The sequence below is a fragment of the Echinops telfairi genome, unplaced genomic scaffold, assembly GCF_000313985.2.
Source record: "Echinops telfairi isolate 266 unplaced genomic scaffold, ASM31398v2 ScPeMD7_7467;HRSCAF=8505_1, whole genome shotgun sequence".
NCBI classification, from domain to species: Eukaryota; Metazoa; Chordata; class Mammalia; order Afrosoricida; family Tenrecidae; genus Echinops; species Echinops telfairi.
This window is the reverse complement of record NW_022111368.1, coordinates 40717355-40739676: the sequence shown is the minus strand read 5'-3', so window position 1 is coordinate 40739676 and position 22322 is coordinate 40717355. Positions and strand designations below refer to the sequence as shown.

General features: G+C 40.1%; 1 protein-coding gene across 1 annotated transcript in view; it reads right to left on the bottom strand.

Annotated features, from left to right (window-relative positions):
* DNAH6 (dynein axonemal heavy chain 6) overlaps window positions 1-22322 on the bottom strand; it is a 260070-nt gene that overhangs the window by 203161 nt on the left and 34587 nt on the right. The window contains exons 5-10 of the mRNA XM_004713856.2: window positions 20415-20549; window positions 20206-20326; window positions 19388-19517; window positions 14998-15166; window positions 8593-8709; window positions 3071-3271 (exon numbers count right to left, since the gene is read on the bottom strand). Coding sequence (XP_004713913.1) covers window positions 3071-3271; window positions 8593-8709; window positions 14998-15166; window positions 19388-19517; window positions 20206-20326; window positions 20415-20549 — 873 coding nt within the window. The remainder of the gene's footprint in view (window positions 1-3070; window positions 3272-8592; window positions 8710-14997; window positions 15167-19387; window positions 19518-20205; window positions 20327-20414; window positions 20550-22322) is intronic.

Sequence of the window (22322 nt, the reverse complement as noted above, 5' to 3'; positions counted from 1 at the left end):
TGTGAATGCCAGACACTTACTTGTCCTCATGCACAACCTGTGCATGAGCCAAGAGACAGCCCTTTGAATAGAACAAGGATTTAAAATCAGGAAAGGTGTGTCAGGGCTGAGCACGTAATCCAAGAAACTGGACTCCAGGAGGAAGGATGAGGCATCAGGACTGGGGAAAGGCTGGTTAACATCCGGTAGCGTGCAGATGACTTGACCTTGCTTGCTGAAAGCGAGGAGAACTTGAAACACTTGCTAGTGAAGATCAGTGACTGCCAACTTCAGTCTGCATGGCAATAACATGGAAATAAAGCCAGATCCTCACAACTGGAACAATAAGGTAACATGACAAACTCGGAAAACATTGAAGTTGTAGGATTTCATCTTACTTGGATCCACAATCAATGCTCATGAAAACGGCAGTCAAGAAATCAAATGCCATATCGCAGAGAGCAGATCTCTTCAATGTGTCTCTGTGAGGTATTTTCAATGGCCTCATATTCATGTGAAAATTGGACATTGAATAAAGAAGACCCCAGAAGAGCTGATACATCTGAATTCTGGTGTTGGCGAAGAAAATTGAAAGCATCATTGGATGCCTGAAGAACAAACAAATCTGTCTTAGAAGTAGTATTGTCAGAATGCTCTTTGGGATCCAGGAGTACTTCATCTCACGGACTTTGGACAAATATTGGGTAAAAAAGGTCAGTGAAAATGAGAAAGACCGTCCAGAACAGGAGCTGACGTGGTGACTGCCACGTTGGTCCCAACCATAAAAATCATTGTGAGGCTGGTGCATGATTGGCAGTGGTTTTTTCCTGTTGTACACGGGGTCACCAGGAGTTGAAACAGGCTTTTTTTCAGGTAATCTCAAGGTCTTTCAGTCAAGATCTAGCTGATATCAATGATAGCCATCATTCCATATGCTCTTCTTAATCGGCTTGAATTTCTGGCAGTTCCCTGTCAATTTCTTGCTGCAGCCATTTCTGAATCACCTTTAGCAAACTTTTAGACGTATGTAATATGAAATGTTACTGTCATATAATGTCAACATTCGATGGGATCTCCTTTCCTTGGAATCGGCACAGATCCAGATCTCTTCCCATCAGTTGGCCAGGTAGCTACCTCCCCAATTTTGACATAAATGAATGAGCGCTTCCGACATTATGTCTGTTTATGGAAATGTCTCAACTGGTGTTCTGTCAATCCCCGGGGCATTGTTTTTGGCCAATGCCGTAGGTGCAGTTTGGATTTATTCCTTTAATACCCACAGTTCTGGATCACATGCTACCTCCTGAGATAGTTGAAGGTCAACCAATTTGGGGGGGACACTCTTTTATTTGTTTTATATTCTTTTGTCGCTTTCTCTGTTGTTTAATATCTTGTCCATAGAATCCTTCAATATTGAAACGCAAAGATTTAAATTTTCTTCCATTCTTTCAGTTTGAGAAGTGCCAGGTGCGTTCTTTCCTTTTGCCTCCTAACTCCTGGTCTTTGCACATTCTCTCACAGGGCTTTCCTACGCCTTCTCAAGCTGCCCTTTGAAACCCGCACTTCAGCTGTTTACATTATCACTGCTTCTATTCCTTTTAATTTACCCTATGTTCAAGAGCAGTGTTCTCACAGTTCCTTAATATATTTGAAAATATTATAAGGAAATCAATATTGAGAAGTTGCTATCATCCTTGGTACCTCCTAACTAAATAGATAATTGTCCATTACAAATGTAATAGTCACTATTAAAGGAAAACAATTCACCCAGGGAGAGAAGTTTGATAAAACAGAATTCTATTGTGTTATTTGTTCCTGGGTCAGATATTATGGAGGTTAATGAATGAAATGAGGTTGTGGAGGCCTTTTAGCTCAAGTTATTGGTGCAAAAGAAGCAAAGATATAGGTTAAAAAATTGGAATTGGGTTCTACAGTTGATTCTACATGGAATCAAAATGATTTGCAAAGTTAAAATTATAAAATAAATATGAAGAGAATAGTGTAATAATAGCATGGTAGGAGCTTATAATCCTTGATGATGTGAATGAAGTAATCAAGTTGAGAATAAGAACTCCATCATTAACAGGTGTAAAGACAGAGTGCTTTACTTCTGAAATCATATTGGGATACTTACAATAATATTTTTATTAAATAAATGTACACATTGTGCTAATTTGGGGTTATGGAGGGGGATGTGTACAGTGGATACTGAAGGCTGACAAATCGGTAAATATTAAGCTTGCATGGTACAGGAGTAGTACTTGGGTGCCCAGAAGCACAGGCTATTGCAATAAGTCAAAGTTTACACGAGTCATAGCTTTGGCTCTTGTTTTCCAAGCATAAAATTATGTTGCTCAGAGATCTAGCAGAGAAACAACCCAGGGAGTGATACCCTCTGCTAGCTTCTCACCTCAATATTCCCTATAAATTTATTTTTGTTTTTTTATTTTAGACATATAAACTGACCATTTCAGTACAAGAAATAACCATTCTCAAAGCCCTCGAGTCTGCATTGGCTGCTGCTGTTGATTGCTGTTGAGCAGGGTTGGGCTCATGGGAACCTCATGTACAACAAGCAGGAAATGCTGCCCCGTCCTGAGCTCTCCTCATGAATGCTGGTATGTTGGTCCAAGACTTCAGTTGGTGCTTGCATTTGAGGGTAATGATTTAATGCTATTACATTTATTTTCTAATGGCACTAAAAGAATTACACTGTATCTTAATAAAACCTAAAAACTATTTAATAACAAATAACGTCAATTAAAAAGTGTGTATGTTGGCTGGAAGGCCTGATTCCACTTGCATCTCTCGGCATCCTTGACAGTCATCCTGCTTCACTGGGAACCCATGCAAGTAGAATGCTAATGCCAGGTAAGATTTTAATATTGTAATGCTTTTTAAAAAAGTGATGTTATACTTCACAGGATAATTTTTTGAGACAACATTATTTCCACCTTTTACCATTTAGAGATTAGACAACAGTCCAGTTTTCACAAATAAGATATTTCACTGATAAATGAGAAGCTATATCCCTAGTATTTCTTTAAAATGTGAGAATATCATAAAGCAACTTCAAGACAGATAAGCTTACCTTTATTTGATGGATAATCAAGTGAAAATTCTTATCATCATCCAATACTGCTAATAGGCTTGGTCCCATGCCACATGTTTTTTCTTCAAGCTTGTTGTTAATGTAAGGGCTGGTGAAAGCATTGAAATATGAATCAGGCACCAGATTAGAAACTGAGAGCACCGTGCTTTGAAACTGATTAATTGCACCGGAAATACCATCCTGTTAGAGAGAGAAGTATACATTTAAATATTAGCATACATATGTTTATATTTATTAATAACTCTGGATTTTCTATAATGTCAAAACCAATAATAATAATTCATTCAACCAGGCCAAAGTCTTCATTGGCTCTGAGCACATTACAATTAGAAGACGCAGGCCCTTCTTTCAATAGACATATTTTCCAATTGAAAGAGAGGCAAATAATCACATTGTGAGGAGTACTATATTTGAGGCATGAACAAAATACAATAGGATCTTTAGGGAAATACAGCCAAAATATGCCCAAGGGAATCCAGAACAGTTTAAAGGGAGGATTAAACATTTTATTCTTTGAGCAATAATTTCCATTCTGGAAATATAGCATGAAAAAAATTAGGCATGTAAATAAATATGTATGTACAAAGACACTCGCTGCAGCATTATTTATAATAATAACTAGAAAGACACCTAAATATTGAAAAATAGGAGTATGATTATATAAGGGGGAACGATCACAAGGTTGGATATATAGCCCCACCTAGGGGAATGAATAACAGAAATGTGGGTGAAGGGAGACAACGGACAGTGTAAGACACGGAATAACAATAATAATATATAATTGATCAAGGATTCACGAGGGTGGGAAGGTGGGGGAGGGAGAGGAAAAAAGGGGAGTTGATACCAAGGGCTCAAGTAGAAAGAAAATGTTTTGGAAATGTTGATGGCAACATATAAACAAGTGTGCTTAATACAATTGAATGATGGATTGTTTGAAGGTTTGTAAGAGCCCCCCAATAAAATGACTAATAATAATAATAAAAGTTTAAACAAAAAGAAATAAAGAAATGCTACTTTAGACCATGGAGAAAGTTCAAGCCGGAAAATGGCACAACTGGATTTACCTATGAGAATGATCGCATGGTCAGCAATGTGAAAGGAGATCTGAAGGAAAAGAGGCAGGCAGACCAGTGCCAATTATGGTAACAGTTGATGAGAGAGGAAGCTATTCTCTCTTCTTCTTTCCATGCCTCAAACTAGTATTCATATTTTCTAAGTAAAAAAAAGTATATTGGAAATTATCCTATTCTTTCTGAGAGGAATGGCTGAAGAGATGCAAAGCAAGGATCATGGCCTGTGGTAGCCTGCTCTTGGGGAGGGAGGGCAACTCCCCGGCCGCTGGTTGGAGGGAGTATCTTTCACTAAGGTCAAGATAGGGAGGAAGATAGGAACCCGTTTTAGAAGAAGTTGATAAGTGCAGTTGCTTTGGCTTGGTTGGAATTAACTCTGGAAATCCTGGTGGTGTTTTCCAGATGGCGATGAGTCTGGAACTTTGAAGAACACCGGAGTTGGACATGCGTATGTACTGGTCCCTCCTCTAAATGAAAACAGTGGGCTCCAATGTAACCACACCTGGGAGGACAAAGCAAGATCGGGCATCCTGTCGTTCTGTCCCACACGGGGTTATGAGTCAGAACCCACTCAATGGCACCAAAGAGCAGCAACCTTCAATTCAAGCGAAGTAGTGACAACAAAAGGCACAGACAAGGAGAGCACGTGTAGAGTGTGAAGAGCAGCACATGCGGACTCGCTGGAAAAGAGGCTCTGGGGAAGAATGCCGAGGAAGGAAAACAGGTTGGTTCAGAACAACCAAGAGACACAAAAGCATGGTGAAGTCCTTGATGGGGATGCCACTCAGACCAGTGGTCCAAGTAACAGCGAGAGAAAACAGAACATTTATGAACGATACACTAATTGGGGAGTCTATGCAGTAAAGTCTTACATGTTGGTGTGAACACATGGATGTGTGTATTTTGCCTAGAGCTTGGCCATATATTCTTCACATAGAGCAGTGGTTCTCAACCTGTGGTTCGCGACCCCTTTGGGGGTTGAACGACCCTTTCACAGCGGTCGCCTGATTCATAATAGTAGCAAAATGACAGTTATGAAGTAGCAACAAAAAATCATTTTATGGTTGGGGGGTCACCATGAGGAACTGTATGAAAGGGTCACGGCATTAGGAAGGTTAAGAACCACTGCCCTAGAGGAACTTAAAATGCCTGCATTGGGGGCACACCTCTACGTTAGGGAATGGGAAGGCTAGGTCATCTTCTGAGGCCTGTCACTTGGAACTGAAGAGAACAACCACTGCTTGCTGTCGAGAGCCTGCTTGTGTCTTTTACAGCACAAAGTGCCTGCATCCCAAGTGAAAGAAGAGAATCTTCTGGGCAGGACAGAGCCCGGCTGCCCAGTGCCTCTGTCTGTGTATGCGTTCCTGAGAGCGTCTCTAGCAGGGGTACCTCACAGTCTGCCTATCGCTTTAAGTGGCTTAGACAAAATTGTCCACTTCATACTTCATGGTGCCAAAAAGTGCTGGAATCAGAAGAAACCCTGGAACTCATTCATATGCCTTTCCACCTTAGAGATGCAGAAATTGAGCGCCAGAGAGAAAGAGAAGTGGTTTCCCCGATGTCACTTCTTAGTATATTAGCTGCAAAGCCAAGACTAGAATCCAGAGATCCTCGTGCTGTTTGCACTGAAGCATATTAGTTAATAACAGAAAGTATAAACTGGTTGATTTATGAATATCCTCTAAGATGTCTCCCATGATTTCTTCCCTTTGATGCAGAGGCCCTATAATCCTCCTCTCCTTGAGTGTGGGTAGGACCTACAGATGAGGGAATATCATTCTCAGGATTAGGTTACATTGAATGCACAGTAAGGAGATTTTAGAGCTGTAATTAAGGTCCTAAGTTAATTTTGAGTTAATGAAGAGGCAGATTATTCTCATTAGAGAAGCTGGCTGAACAAAGTGCAAGTCTTTAAAGTAGCAGTCCTCTAGCTGCTACTGAAGTGTAAAAAGTCATGCTGGAACTGGCTGTACATGGCAAGGAAGTACGCAGGGCTAGAAACCTAACAGTTGCCTCCATGTGACATCCCTCAGCCCTACAGACGGATTGAGATGGATTCTTTCAACCACCCTAGAGCACTTCTGATGACACCTCAGCTCCATTCAACACTAAATTCCAGCACGGAGAGACCTTGAAGACAGGACTCTTAATACACAGAAGCTGTATGATAAGTTGGAGTTGCTTAAACTGCTAAATGGACGATAATTTGTTACATAACAATAGAAACAACACCAACAAAATTTTCTCAAATACTATTTAATAAATAGTACTTACAGCCGAGTGGTTTTTTAGACCCTTATTAAAAGGATATCTTTGCGCCAAATCTAAATTTTGTATAGACGATGCTTTTGATAGAGGAGCCTTTGTGGCATCTTGGTTATGTATCGGGCTACTGAGTACAAAGTCAGCTGTTTGAAACCACTAGCTACTCATGAGAGAAAGACAGGGCTTTTTACTCCCGCAGAAAGTTACAGTCTCAGAAATTCGCCCTGTCCTGTAAGGTAGCTATGACACTAATGAGTTGGGGTATTTTCATTTGTTTTTAGTATATTCCTGATAGTCTTTATATAAAGCTCCTGATTTGCTCCAAATTAAAGAATATATGCTGTATCCTGGTTTATAATGAACCTACACTTGTATAATTTCCTTTTCTCAACTGTGCTTTAAATTCTTTGCCATTGGCTAATTTAATGGCATTGTCAACAGAATGACCTTATGCTCTAGGGGGATGATTGATAACACTAACATAAAAGGACAATGATGTCTCTAAGGTGAATCAGAGGCATATATAAATCACAGGAAGATGAATAGATCTGGGACCCACACTTCATTCTAGCCCCAATCTAAGAAAAATGTGTTCTTATGGCATTGTCTTGCTTGATCCGCATCCTCATGAAGAGCTCAATGAAGATATGAGCACCACAGCAAGGTGTGATGAAGAAACTAGGTGGTGCCCAGCTATCGGAAAGAAGAGCGTCTGGGGCTTAAAGGCTTGTCTTCAAACAAGCAGCCATTTAAGTGAGGCACCAACCAAGTCCACATGGAAGAAGCCCACCAGCCTGTGTGATCCAAGGATTGTAAATAATATAATCCAAATCCAAAGGAGCGAGTGGTATCAGAGCTTAAATAGTGCACTCCTGCTTTGCAGAGGCTATGGATGCCAGAAGTCCAAAATCCATTTGCAGGATCTACACATAGATTGAACCGCTGGTGATTTTCCTCCAAACATAGATGAGGTAGGTGAATAATCTGGTCATCAGACAGAGAGTGTAGTAGAGATAATTATATAGCAGATGAAAATATGACATCTGATTTGGATGGTTAAAATGTAACATCTGATGTAATCCACTTTTTGACATTTCTAAAAGTTTGAGCAAGCAGTTTAAAAAAGAGTGACGGGGAAATACATGTGGATGAAGTCCCTGGTGAATCCCCTGTGAACATCAATCAGGGATGTGAACAGCATTGATATCGGACAGAGTGGAATATGACAGATATGACTACATTAAAAGTGAACACCTTTTCATCTGATCTCCCTTCTGACCCATTTTAAAGTTGTTCTTGTTTTTAATATTTTCTATTTCTTTCCAATTGGGGTTTTCCGCTATTATATTTTGCTATGGTTGTTATAGCTTTTTTGACTCTGTGTTTTTGTATATATGCATATTTTTTGGTATGTGAAATACAAGATGGATAAATCCATAGAGACAGTAACTGGATTAATGGTTCCTCAGGGGTATGGCAGGGGAGCTAGGGAGGAAATGGGGAGCCAAGAGCAAAGAGTACAAGAATAGAGAAAATATTGCACAAGGGATTATGTTAGTGATTGTACAACACTTCTTGATATGATTAACTATTGAATAGTATGATATTTGGATTATATGCCAATAAAATGACATATTAAAAAGAATAAAGGAAGCAATCAAATTGACCAAATATCTAAGTTTTACTACTTAGAAATCATTAAATCAGAATAGTCTTATACTATCAAAATATTTTTTAGGGCCCTGTTATACTTTAAAGAATAATCAGTATCTAATTAGGTACATGAGCTTCAAATGACAACCAAAGCTAAAGAAGTATGGTAACTTTTTTCACCCCTCACAAATAATTTAGAAAATACTTAAAATGTGGCATCATGCCCTGGGGAGAATTTCATGTTCAAACATTGTGCATTTGCCTCAAAACCCAAAACAAAATTCAACAAAAAATAAAAGAAAGAAAATATGCTAATCATTTAGAAAAACTTTGTGTAAGTGTAATTAAAGCTTTCTTTTGTCTCTTCCCCTCTCTGTCTCATTTTATTAGGACCATGTTTGTATAAGTCGGTTTGAAGAAGTAGCCACAGCAGTCCTCCCTGCCAACCATTTGATAGCAGTGAAGTTGTTTCCTCTCCCAACAGGTGTTGTGGTCCAGGTGTTAGAAACGCACCAGAAAGTCTTCCAAGGAGGGCACAAAAAGGAGGGACTGGACCGTCAAGATCAGTTCGGTGAGAAACATGGGTATGAGAGATTCGTCCTCCTCTTGCTTTTCCAACAAAGGTGGTACCTGAAATCACATTTTATACAAACACAAGTGCTAAGTGTCAAAAAGAAAAGAAAAGGGAAAAAAAGAAGTTATATGACCTTACCTAAGGCACATAATCTTGTTTATAAATTAGCTAATTTTATAATTTTGACACATGAGAAATCTTTCAGACTATTATCATAGGGAGAAAATAATAAAGGCAAAAATTGAAAGACTGCATAATAATGTAAAACGTCTGTTCTCATGAAAACAGCAGAAACAAAATGGAAGGGCAAAGAACCAACTGGGAAACTATCAGTCAGTACGTAATGCAAATAGCAGATAAAACCAGTTGCCATTGGTTCAACTCTAACTCGTGGGAACTCTGCATCTCAGAAGGGAACTGGGCTCCACGGTTTTCAATGGTTTATGTTTTAGAAGAAGAACACAAGATCTTTCTTCCTCTGTGGGGAGGCTCAAACCTCCAACCTTCGGGCTAGCAGTGGAACACATTGACCTTTTGTATTCCTCTGGGAAGGTGATAATATTGATGTGAAAAGTGCTCAGTTGAAATATAGCCTAAGAAGAAAATAATGTTCAAATGTACATACACTCAAGTAGAAGAAATGTATAAGGTGGTTAAAAGATTTCATGAAAGAACTAATAAAAAGACAAAATTTTTTTTCCATTTTGAGATTTCCTTATACTTAAATATAAGATGGACAAAGGGCATGATCCAAATAATCACAAAAGAAAAGTACTAAAGATCAACAAACCACTCCCCTTTTCTCTTGCTCAAAATAGTTTACTGAGTAATAATGCTTATCAAGTGTTTATTGTGTGCCAATCACAGTACTAAGTGTTCAAGTAATTCCTACTCCAACCATAGGAAGTAGGCCTCATTATTGCTCCTGCGAGCAAAATAAAATCTAGATAAGTAAGATACTTCATCCCAGAAACACTAGCTAGTAAAGGGCAAACAGAATTCAAACCCAGATCTTTCTGATCTCGTATCTCTGCACCCAGGTAGCAAGGAGCAGATGGTTCACCAAAGAAAATGCAGAGACTACAAAAAAACACATAAAGCAATACAACAATCATCAACCATTAGAGAGATGAGAATCAAAACAATGAGCTATCATTCACCCCAGCATTAATTGAAAAGCTCAGGAAAACAACAAACAATCGCTGACAAAGGTGAGGAGAGACTGGAACCCTGATACACTGGCGGTGGAACTCTAAAATGGGGTAACCACTGTGGAAGATGGCAGGGCATTTCTGTTAAAAAATTGGAAATAGAAATCCCGTATCACACAGCAATCCTTCTACTTCATATATATCCTAGAGTACTAAGTGCTGCAACACAGATATATCCACACCCATGTTTATCACAGCACTATTGGTAATAGCAACAAGACAGAAACAACCAAAATGTCCATCAATGGAAGAATGGATAAACAAACTAAGGTACTACCAACACACCGTAGAATACTACACAGCCCTGAAGATGAAGCTGCAAAATGCTTCATAACATGAATGAGCCTGGGGAACATTATGCTGAGTGAAAGTACCCAATCACAAAAGAACAATATTTATGAGACCATGATTGGAAAAGTCAAGCAAAGATTTTTGCTCAAAAATAAACATCTTTTTTTAATGGTTTCCAGGGGTGGGAGGGGAAGGGAGAGTAAATGCCTAACAAGAGAGTAGACACATTAACTTTGGTGAAGGGAAAGGCAATATACAGTAAGGGGGAGATTAGGATAACACAGCCAAGATCAGGAACCCTGGAGCTGCATCAGAGTAAACAACAATACATGTGAATTCCATCACATACACAATCCTGCAATAATAGTAACAACAAACACTATCTATGAGTGTATGCATAGGCAGACATGCAGGCTGAACAAATGTGGATGGTGAATGGGATTACACCCATAAGTATGTACAGATTTAGCAGAAGTTATTTCTACTGATCTATCTGATGTGTTGCAAATATATCCAAGGATATTGTAGAGTATATGAGAGGCTTCAAAAGGCTCATGGAAAAATTCCATTATCTTTTAATTCATTATTCCAAGAACTTTTTGAAGCCCCCTTGTCAACGGGACAAAATTCTGAAAATATCTGAGCCAAACACCTTGAAGGATTGAGTCACTGTGCTTGGAGACAGGACTACAGTTTTGGGGGACATCTAAGTCAATTAATGTAGCATATGCCACAAAGACAGTGTTCTAAATCCTACTTTGGGGAGAGGCAACTAAAGTCTTTAAAGCTTGTGAGCAGCCATCTAAGATGTAGCTGTTGATCTCTCCTTGTCTAGAGCAAAGAGGAATGAAGAAAATTCAAAGATACAAGAAAGCAATTAGTCCAAAGCATTAATGGATAATCTCTACCCTGAGACCGGAACTAGATAAGGCCCAGCTACTATTACTAACTGCTCTGATCAGGATCACACTGGAGAATCCTAAACAGAGAGGGAGAAATAAACATGCAGAGCAATATTAGAAAACATGAAAAAGACTTACTGGTATGAGAGACTGGTAGAACTGGGAGGCTGTGGTCCTTATACATCCTTTAAACCTGAACCTGAACCCACCCCTGGGATCAACTTTCAGCTAAACAATAGATAGGCATGTAAAATTATTGACATCCTGGAAGAATGCCTTCCTCAGTACAATCAACCACCCAAGATCAAAAGGACAATGTCTGCCCAAAACTAATGCTCAAAAGGTAAGAAGGGGCCAGAAAACAGGAGGACAATGAATGGAAACAGGGAACCCAGTGAGACGTGGAACAAGTGCTGTTACATTGAGGGGATGGCAATCAATGTCACAAAACAACATATGTAAACATTGTTGAATGGTTAACTAATGTACTCTAAAATTTCAACCAAACTGCGATGAAACGTTTTTAAATAAGGCGGCAATATACCATTCCACACACAACAGATTGCCCAACTTTAAAATGAAAAATTGTATGTAGTGTACATTGTGGATAAATGCTCATTCTCAAACACTTTTTTAATATGACCCCCCAAAAAAGCATCTTTCTATAAAGTTATGTATTGTTATGTATCAAAATATTTATGATTTAATCATTCTACACCCAGGAATGCCTTCTAGGGAGGAAAATCAGAGATATATGTGAAATGTATAGGAAGAATGTTCTTTGAGGTGAGAAAGTGATTAACAACAGGAAATTGTTCACAAGACTCCCAGTATGCATTGCAGCTTAAACTCTAAAGCGCTTGGTTTATGGAAGGCTGAGGTCTAAGGGGGAGCCCTAACCCCATTTTGAGTGTTGACAAGTGCAGATGCCTTGAGTTCTTTATGATACTTCTCCCCTATGCCCGTCCCATGGACCTAGCAACATGGCTTTGCTTAGACAAGCCCGAGGCAAGTCCAGGGACAGGCAGCTTACTTTCAGAGAAGAAGGTGGTTGAAAATAGATGTATCATTACTCAGAAAGATGCACACGCCGTGCTCACCTCCATGATACGATCGCTGAAGACAAATGGGTGCATAAGCAAATGTGGTGAAGAAAGCTGATGGTGCCCAGCTATCAAAAGGTATAGTGTCTGGGGTCTTAAAGGCTTGAAGGTAAACAAGCAGCCATCTATCTCAGAAGCAACAAAGCCCACATGGAAGAAGCACAACAGTCTGTGTGATCATGAGGTGTTGAAGGGATCAGGCATAAGGCATCATCAGAACAAATAATCTTACCATAGTGAATAAGGGGGGGAATGGGGAGTGGAGACCCAAAGCCCATTAGTAGGCCACTGGAGATCCCCTTGCAGAGGGGTCTCGGGGAGGAGATGAGCCAGTCAAGGTGCGATGTAACAATGATGAAAAATACAACTTTCCTCTAGTTCTTAAATGCTTCCACCACCCCACCCCACCCCGACTATCATGATCCGAATTCTACCTTGCAAGTCTGGCTAGACCAGAGGATGTACACTGGTACAGATAGGAACTGGAAACACAGGGAATCCAGGGCGGATGATCCCTTCAAGACCAGTGGTGTGAGTCGTGATACTGGGAGGGTAGAGGGAGGGTTGGTTGGAAAGGGGGAACCTATTACAAGGATCTATATGTGACCTCCTCCCTGGGGGACGGACAACAGAAAAGTGGGTGAAGGGAGACGTTGAGCAGGACAGGATATGACAAAATAATAATTTATAAATTATCAAGGACTCATGAGGGAGGGGGGAGCAGGGAGGGAGGGGAAAAAATGAGGACCTGATGCTGGGGGCTTAAGTGGAGAGGAAATGTTTTGAGAATGATGAGGGCAATGAATGTACAAATGTGCTTTACACAATTGATGTATGTATGGATTGTGATAAGAGTTGTATGAGCCCCTAATAAAACGATTTTTTTTTAAAAAGATGCACACACCAAGAACTAGGGAATTTGCTGAAATTAGCCAATCAGAATCATGTTATATAATTTAAAGGGGTCCTCATTTGTCTTGTAGCTGTGACATAGCTAACTCATACCTCAACCAACACATAGCCATGTAGTCAGAGCCCTAGAAGCAATCTGTAACCCTTTAAAATCTGCTATTGGGCACATGTCCCAATCATAGTCCTTCCCCTGCATCCATGATCCCCTTTGTGATCTTCATGGATTGACCTGCCACCTATCATGATCTCGTGAGGATTTTCTTTGTTCGCTATCATAGGTGTGTTTGTGAGCCGGTAGATTGCATTGGCCTCTGTACTGGGCGCATGTTGATTGTTGCCTTCACCTATGCTGATAGTCTTTGTGTTGTTTTTATCCTGTTTAAAGAAGCCATGTGGTTTTGGAGGGCTAAGAATTGGGCAGTTAACTTCTAGTTTGGTGGTTCAAATCCAGCAGTGCTCTGTGGGGGAAAAAGATGAGGCTCTCTGCTCCCATAAAGATGTATAGTGTTGGAAATCTTAAGAAGCAGTTCTCCTCTGACCTGCTGAGGGTCACTGAGTCAGAATCAACTTGATGGTAGTGGGTTTGGTTCTGGGTATAGAATGTGTTTAAATTTAGGGCCTTTTCCTTGCTAACACAAATACATAATGTGAGACTACTATTCAGTCATTGAAAAATACCTAGTTGACTTGGGGAATTTTTAAATAATATATTACTAATTAGACAAATAAACAGTAAATAAAGCACAATACTTCACTTCTACCCACAGAAGCAGCTTCCTGTGGTAGCAGTAGGTTTTTCATTCAACACTTCTGTATCTTTCCCCTGCTTCCCATGTGTGTGCCTGCATATGTGTGTTTCCTGCATTTAGACATCAAGGAGCCCTGGTGGGTGTAGTGGGTTATGCACTGGACTGCTAACCACAAGATCAGCAGTTCAAAAGCACCAATTGCCCTGTGGGAGAAAGGTGTAGCTTTCTACTCCTGTGAAGATTTCCAGTCCCAGAAACCCACAGGAGCAGTTATAGTCTGTGCCATGGGGTCGCGATGAGTCAGACTGGACTTATTGGTAATTTAAAAAATATTATTGTTACGATTAGAAAAATAAGATAGTATTTTTAAAAGGACGAATTAATAATGTGGGGGAAAGAAAATGATGAAAAGGGTATATGGTTGCAGTTCAACTTTTGGAGAAAAGCGAAATGAAGGCAAAGTGTGGTAGGCTCAAAACTGCATAGTTGGGCTTCTTGGGGGAGCAGGAAGCTGACAACAGCAGGTAATAAGAATGCTTTGTAATATTCCCAGGTATACTGGCATGGGGCTATCATCAAGGATGAGAACGGTTTATTGGGAAGCATGGATATAATATGAATTATATCTTAGCTTTGCTCAAATGAAATGGTCAAATTTATACTTCATTTTTAAAATCGCAAATTATTCTGTCCCTAAGATCAGCATCATCCCAAGAAGTTAGCCACTCAAACATTTGCTTCTTGCCTCCAAATCATTGCTCATTTCTTCTATTTCTGTAATCTTCCCTACTTTCTCCTGGTCTGTCCATGACTTTGATAATCTCCAAACTACAAGCTTCAGGGGCATGGACCCTGTCTGTGCGTATCACTACTGTGTATCTAACACTCATGATGGATACTGACACATAGTTGCTACTTAAGAAATAACTGTCAAACAAAACACATGAATAACCTATTGCAAGTATCTATGAGGAAGGCAGCAACAAATTATCAGCACAGTGGATTCTCACCCTATTATTAGATCATTATTGTTACAATGAGGTCATTATCAGACACATTGGTTTTCATTCTGTTATTTCCTATGTGTATGACAGGTCCTGAAAAGATTTAATTCATAGGACATAGTAAACAGTAAATGCTGACCAATGTTCATTTTTCATTTAATCTTGAATATACCTTTTTATCAGTGACTTCGGGCTTCTCTTCAGTAATCCATTTCTGAATGACATCTGCTGGAGGTGTTCGTTTTAACTTGTCAGTAAGATAATTCAGAAGAGTGTTAACAGCGTTTACCACTAGGACATGCAGTGTGTTCTCAATTAGATAGTCATTTAGACGAATAAAGCTTGAAAAGAAAACAACACAACTTCAATTTTCAGTATTCGTTATATATTTTTGAAAGTGACTGTAAAGAAAACATACGTAATGAACATTTTAAATGTATATTCTTCAATTTTTGTTAAATCATATTACAATATCAGAGATGTATTGCCCTGAAGAGTTATTTTTACACGAAATCCAGGAACAGGAATGGGAGTATTGATACCAGAAGGGGAAGGGGAAAGTGGACAGGGGAGGGAGGAAGGGGGAACCGATCGTGATGATCAACGCTTAACCACACCACACCCCCGCTTCCAGAGGGGTGAACAACAGAAACCGTGGGGAAAGGGAGATAGCAGTTGGTGTAAGATATGAAAATAATAATGATTTATAATTTATCAAGGGGTCACGAGGGTGAGGGTGAGGAGGGAAAAAAGAGGAGCTGATACCAAGGGCTCAATAGAAAGTAAATGCCTATGATCTACATATAACCCACCCCAGGGGGTTGGACAACAGAAAAGTGGGTGAAGGGAGACATCGGCCAGTGTAAGACATACATTTAAAAAAAATAAATTATCAAGGGTTCACGAGGGAAGGAGGGAGGGTGAGGGAAAATGAGAAGCTGATACCAAGGGCTCAAGTAGAAAGAAAATGTTCTGAAAATGATGATGGCAACAAATGTACAGATGTGCTTGACACAATGGATATATGTATGGATTGTGGTAAGAGTTGTGCGAGCCCCCAATAAAATGATTTTTAAAAAAGTATATACACATCAAGGCACAATAAATTTTTTCAATATAGAAAAGAAAGTAAATGTCTAGAAAATGATAGCAACATATGCACAGATATGCTTGATGCAATTGATGTATGGATTGTTACAAGATCTGTAAGAGCCCCCAATAAAATTATCTGTAAATAAATAAGTTATTTTTAGGCAGTCTTCATTGTAAAACACAAATATTCACATATATCTAAGTTTACTAAGGATTCTATAGAGGAGAATGAATGAACAATATAGTTGTTACTGAGAATGTACCGAGTTTACCTAGCCATGGGATTTTTCTAAAAGATACTTTAAAAATGAAATCAATGACTATACAGCACCCATGAGCTTGCATGGTAATGGTAAAGGTTTGTGTGGTCGTTACATAATATGGTGTCACTTTGGGACTTGAGAGGATTAAGAATGAAGGAGTGGAGTCTAGTCTGTGAATCGGGTCATAGCCGATGAAGCCTCTGTGTTGGCATGGCCTTTTCTTGAGAATTCTGGGAACTCATATATTTTCTCCTTTGAGATGGGAGACAGATAGTTAGTTTATTGTGCCAGCCTGGCCGATAATCACAAGTGGGATTAATTGAAGGGCGGAGAGATAAATAGCTTGGTGAGCCTCGCCTTTCTTCTCTCTCGCTCTTTTATCATCGGACCAGCGTGCAGCTGCCTTGCTTGTTCTGTGCCTCAATTTACAGGCTACACTACCTGTGGGACACCTAGCCTGTGGACTGTGTCGCTGTAAGTTGAGGTCCCTTTAAGACCACACGATTGAAATTTACAACTCTGGAGCTGAGGACTGACAGTTGGTGACCTGCCTGGCTGTTTTGCTGCCTGTGCTGGGAGAGGCTAGTTCTTGGGTCTCTTGCTTTGTGGTCGCACCAGGGTGCAGCTGTCTTAGCAGCTCCCTGCTCCAGCTTGCAAGGTTGACTTCCTGCAATACATCCCCAAGGAGAAGCCACATGGACCTACCCCCATGCAGCCCTGGGTGCTGGAGCAGTCATGTGGAGATCCCTGGCAGCACTGAGATGCTTACACATTCACTGACTCGGCTTTCCTACTGCACTCGGCATTGTTGCCTCTGTTTTGTGAGATAGAGGAGGACTTTGTGGACTGGTCTTGGACATGTGGGTTAATGTTGCACTTGTGGGCTTGGGCAGCACTGGGTTGGGATGTTTTCTTAATGCTCACTTAACCTTTATATAAACCTCTAATACATGAATTGATGTGGCTTTGTTTCTCCAAAGTACCCAGACTAATACAGAGACTCTCTCTTTCTCTCTCTCTCTGCTGACTCCCTTGGAGATTCTCAACTGACAAGGCTTACTTCCTGTGAGACATCCCTGAGGAGAAACCACATGGACTTACCCTGATGCAGCCCTGGGAACTGGAGGAGCCACTTGGAGACCCCTGCCAGCACTGAGATGCTTACAATGCCACTGGATCCAAAGACTTTCTACCCACTGGCCTGTGATCATCCTGCATTCGGCGTCATTGTGTTTCATGAGTCTGAAGAGGACTTTATAGCTTGGTATCAGACATACGGGCTAATATTGGACTTAAGGGCTTGGACTGGACTGGATTGGGAATGCTTTCTTAATGTACCATTACTCTTTATAGAAAACTCTTTCTTGTACACAGATAAGTTTCTATGGATTTGTTTCTCTAGTCTACCCAGACTAACACAGCGTGAAATCATTGCTACTCAATAAATGCTGCTTCATAGGCAAGTGCTAACTTAGAGGTGCAAATCTCTCGGTTGCTTCCTCCATCCAGGACTTGGTATGCAGATTGAGGCAGCAAGACATTTGGAAGAACTTTGGATTCTGCTCAAGCGGAGCCCCAGGTGTCACTAGCACCTGCACACTAGCCATGGTGGCCTCCAGGATTGCTTTGCTAACTTCTGCTGTGGCACAGAGATTTTAATAACTGAAAATGAAGCTCAGACACAGGTGAGATTTAAGGAATAAGTAGTTGCAAAGGCTGGGTTTACTTACTGAGCCCTGAATACCAATGATCAGTGCCTTACCATGCAGCAACCTTTCAGACTTGGTGATTCTGTTTGGGAGAGTTACAATGATACCTCGGTTGCCCAACAACTGCAAGCTGGAACTTTCCACTCCTCGAACAGCAAATTTTGAAAAAATAAATCTGCAATGTGTTCGTAACTTTGCTCAATAGTTTAGCTGAAAATCCAACTTGCAAAAACCTGAATCAGCTGAGAGCAAGTCACTCACTGGCAGCATCTCGCCTCAGAGACAAGGGCGCGCTTCAGTCTAAGCACCACTCTTGCTCAGACAACACAGAGTGCTTGTGTTAGTGCGCTATAACATTCACCATTGTGCTTTTTTGGGTGTTAGTTGCATTAAATATCATAACCAGGGCTCCCTAGGAAGTTACTGATACCTGCAGTAAAGCTGAGGACAACTTTGAGAACCACAATATGTTAATGAAGAAATCATTGTGAAATTTGAATTAGGTCACCACTTGTTTGGTTTGGTGACTGAATACAACATGGCTAGGTTGACACTATTAACATTTTTGGGGGATAGGGATGTAATTAAAGCTGTTAATGTGGCAAAAGTCGTGAAATCATTAACCATGAAACAAAGAACCCGGACCATCAGTAATGTTGGAAAGTTATTGTTCATTTGGAGAAATCAGACACTACTCAATGGTGACAGCAATTTGCGAGAAGGCTAAGAGTCTACATAGTGAATTTATAAGTGTAATTTTGGGGTCTCCAAACCAATTATTTGGTTTTCCATTATTTCTTATGGGAAAAATATGTGCAGTTCTCGAACTTTTCAGTGTTTGAGCATGAATTTGGAAGGAACAGAGTAGGACAGCCTAGGTATCCCTGTACTTGTAGTCAGTCAAGTTTTTGCCACCCTGACTTATGTGAGTCATCAGGTTTTTGAATGATAGGAGATCCAAGCTCTGGGACAGTCTCTGTCAAGATCCAATTGGGTAGTGGGTGACAGAGCCAATCCCAGTGAGAGAGAGAGTCCCCTGGCAAAGCATCAGGAAGCAGACTCTCCTCCCTAGCTGCCTAGCTTCCAAAACACTCATCAGGGGTAGGGAAGCACTTGGTACAGCTATGGTGCTGCTGCCAGTAGGCAGAAAAGTGGCGCTGGCCCTTCAGTTCAGTTGGAGGAGGCCCACAAATCTCCATGTCTGACTTCTCCCTCCCACAGCCTGATCCACTGCTGGATCCAGGGGCCAGACTGAGTCAGAGCAAGACCATAGAGGAGCTCTTCACCTTGGTCACACCCTCCAATCTTCACCAGCTCCAGTCCCAGAGGCTGAATGGAGGTCAAGGGCAGCTTCTGGGATGTGCCTGCAGCTACTATAGCCCCACAAACAAACCTCCTCCTCACCGCTGTGAATCTTCTGACAAAGGACTTAACTGTCAATGAAATTCGAAAAGGATGGATGCTCTGATTTTTCTTGAGAGAAAGGATGATCATTTACCATGTTAGCCTCATGCAATGATGCCTTTTGCTGGCCTGTTCTGTATATGTCATTTTCTCAGACTCGCCATAAGTGGACAGTTCAAATTGCATATCAGTGTAACCGGAACTTCCCATTTTCCTGGGATAGTCTAAGAACAACAGATAACACAATAACAAGAAGTCTTATGTAAACATTCATATTTTTCTTAATATGGATTAAAAGAAAAGGTGAGAAAAACTTAAAAAGCAATGAAATCCTTTGGTTCATGAAGCACTTAAAACTCCCTAAGGTGCCTCAATTATATAAGTAAGAGATTTTATATAAGTTAATGATTTCAATTCAACTAGAGTCTGTGGAGATTAGACTAGCATTATTTTAATAGGATTCGATCTGCTCACAGACCACCTCTTCCCCAGGACCACCTCTGGCTCCCTCCTCTCCACCTGCAGTTCAGCCCTCTCCTAATCCATGTTCAACTAGGTCAATCCTGTGATCCATCCAGCCCCTTAGCTGCAACAAGTCCATTGTCCACAGTAATAGGCTGGACACACCATTAAGCTGAGAGACTACACAATCCACTGTAAAATAGTTATGAAATAAAGGTTCTGTGTCTAGACTCATTTTAGAAATATTGTGCCCAAGCAGGAGTAAGGCAAAGAAAATGCAAGATTTCTTTCAACAAATAACATTACATATGTAACATATCAAGCAAAATGTTGGAAGAATTGGTGGGGGGGACTGGTTCAGTGTTTCAACTTAACAAAACGGAATTTTGAAAATTCCATAAGTTGGAAAATCATCACTTCTGATATAGTGATGTTCCTTCTCATCCATACCCATCCGGTGTTCATGCACACAGTCATCCGGGGTAAATCCGGCAGCCTGGAGAGCAATGCGGCAGGCCTGCCTCACTATGTCTTTTGCCTCCTTTCTGAAATCATCCAGGCGCTCTGTCACCTAGACATTGATAAAGATGTAGAATGAACGGTACTGAAGCAGTAGTGATAGGAAATTGATCTTGAATGCTACAGACAAAACTCCTTACCTCCTCTAGCCGTACGACTTGTGCACTTTTAAATTCTAGCAGGGTGTACGTATGTCCTTTTTCAATGTGGCAAAGTCCCATAAAATTTAACAGATAACACAATTCATTTATTTTAAGAAGAGCTGGTCGCAAAAACTGAATGAAAACAGAATTTATCATTATTTAGTAAAGAGACAATCCTGTGTTTTAAAAGCATAATAAATAGCCCTACATGTTAACTGTAGCCACAACTGCAAAACTCATACATTCAATAAGAGCACTTCTAAAATTTAGTTCGAAATTTATTTTACCAGACATAGCCATCAAAAGTCCTTTATGTTCATTTTGAATATATATCATCTAATTACATAAGGAATAAATTCTAAGCAAGTAACAGAGGACTGGACAATATTTTCCATTGTAACAGGCTTGGATCATGAATACAGGATCCTTTGGCTCACTTTAAGGACCTCACAAAGTTTAGAGATGGCAATGCAGGGGCCCATCTGATGATCTCAGAAGGCATGCTACAGAACAAAGCAAGTTTTAACTTAAAAATGTCAACGCGTAGCAAGATACCAAAAATAACATTTGTTTGTTGCCAAGAACCTGTCCTGCAAGTTGCTATATGAACTATGTTATGTATACACAATGGATTACCATGCAACAGTATAGAATAACTATTACTCTGCAAAGCACCTTACAACCTGGAAAGCCTGAAAGACCCTATTCTGAGTGAAATAAGTCAATCACAAAAGGACAAATATTGTATGAGAACCTCTTATATAAAGTCGAGAAAAGATATGTACACTAAAGGAACTATTATTTGATGGTTACCAGGAATGAGAGAAGAGAAGGTAAATCACTAAAGAGCAGAGACATTAATTTTAGTGAAGGGGAAGGCAATATAAAGTAAGAGGGAGGTAGTCCTAAAATGATGGAAACAGAGGAGGACACTAGGGAATTTGCAAGAGTTAATGGCAACAGGAGTAAATACTGGGATAGTCACATTCTTACAATAAAAGTTTTAAGGTTTAAAAAAAATCTCCAGGAATTGATGGAATACCTATTGAAATGTTTCAGCAAGCTGAATAAGCACTGGTAGCACTCACTCATCTATGCCAGGAAATTTGGAAGAGAGCTACCTGGCCAACTGACTGGAAGAGATCCCTATCTGTGCCCATTCCAAAGAAAGATAACCCAAAAGATGTTCAAACTCTGCAATGAGATCATTGATATCACACAAAATTACATTTTTGTGTAAGATCATCCAACAATGGTTGCAGCGGCATGTTGATGGAGAACTGCTGGAATTTCAGAACAGATTCACAAGAGGATGTGGAACAAGGGCTTTCATTGCTGATGTCAGATCAATCTTGGCTCAAAGCAGAGAATACAAGAAAGATGTTGAGATAGTTTATTGTGCCAGCCTGGCCGATAAACACAAGTGGGATTAACTGAAGGGCAGAGAGATAAATGCCTTGGTGAGTCTCGCCTTTCTTGTCTCTCGCTCTTTGGTCATCAGCAATTTGGTCTTATCTCTCTAGAGAACCCTGTCTAACACATATTTGGTACCAGGAGTGCTTCTAGAGAAATAAAATCATAAATATGGGCTTCTTAAATTGTCTCTCCAGCCTGATTAGTCTTAACACTAGTGATAATACTTCAACACCCCACTCCTGGTACCAAATATGTGTTAGACAGGGTTCTCTATAGAGATAAGACCAAATTGCTGATAATTTAATATATTTATTTATAAATATAACTAGATATATAACAAGGAATGAACTGTTAAATCATATACAGTTAAATATATAATACAAGAAAGAAACAGTTAAATTATAAAGCACTACAAAGGCTCAATTCAGCTCACTGCCGTGAGAGAAATGTAAGAGACTAGCAGTCCTTCCAGTCTAATCTGCTGCCAGA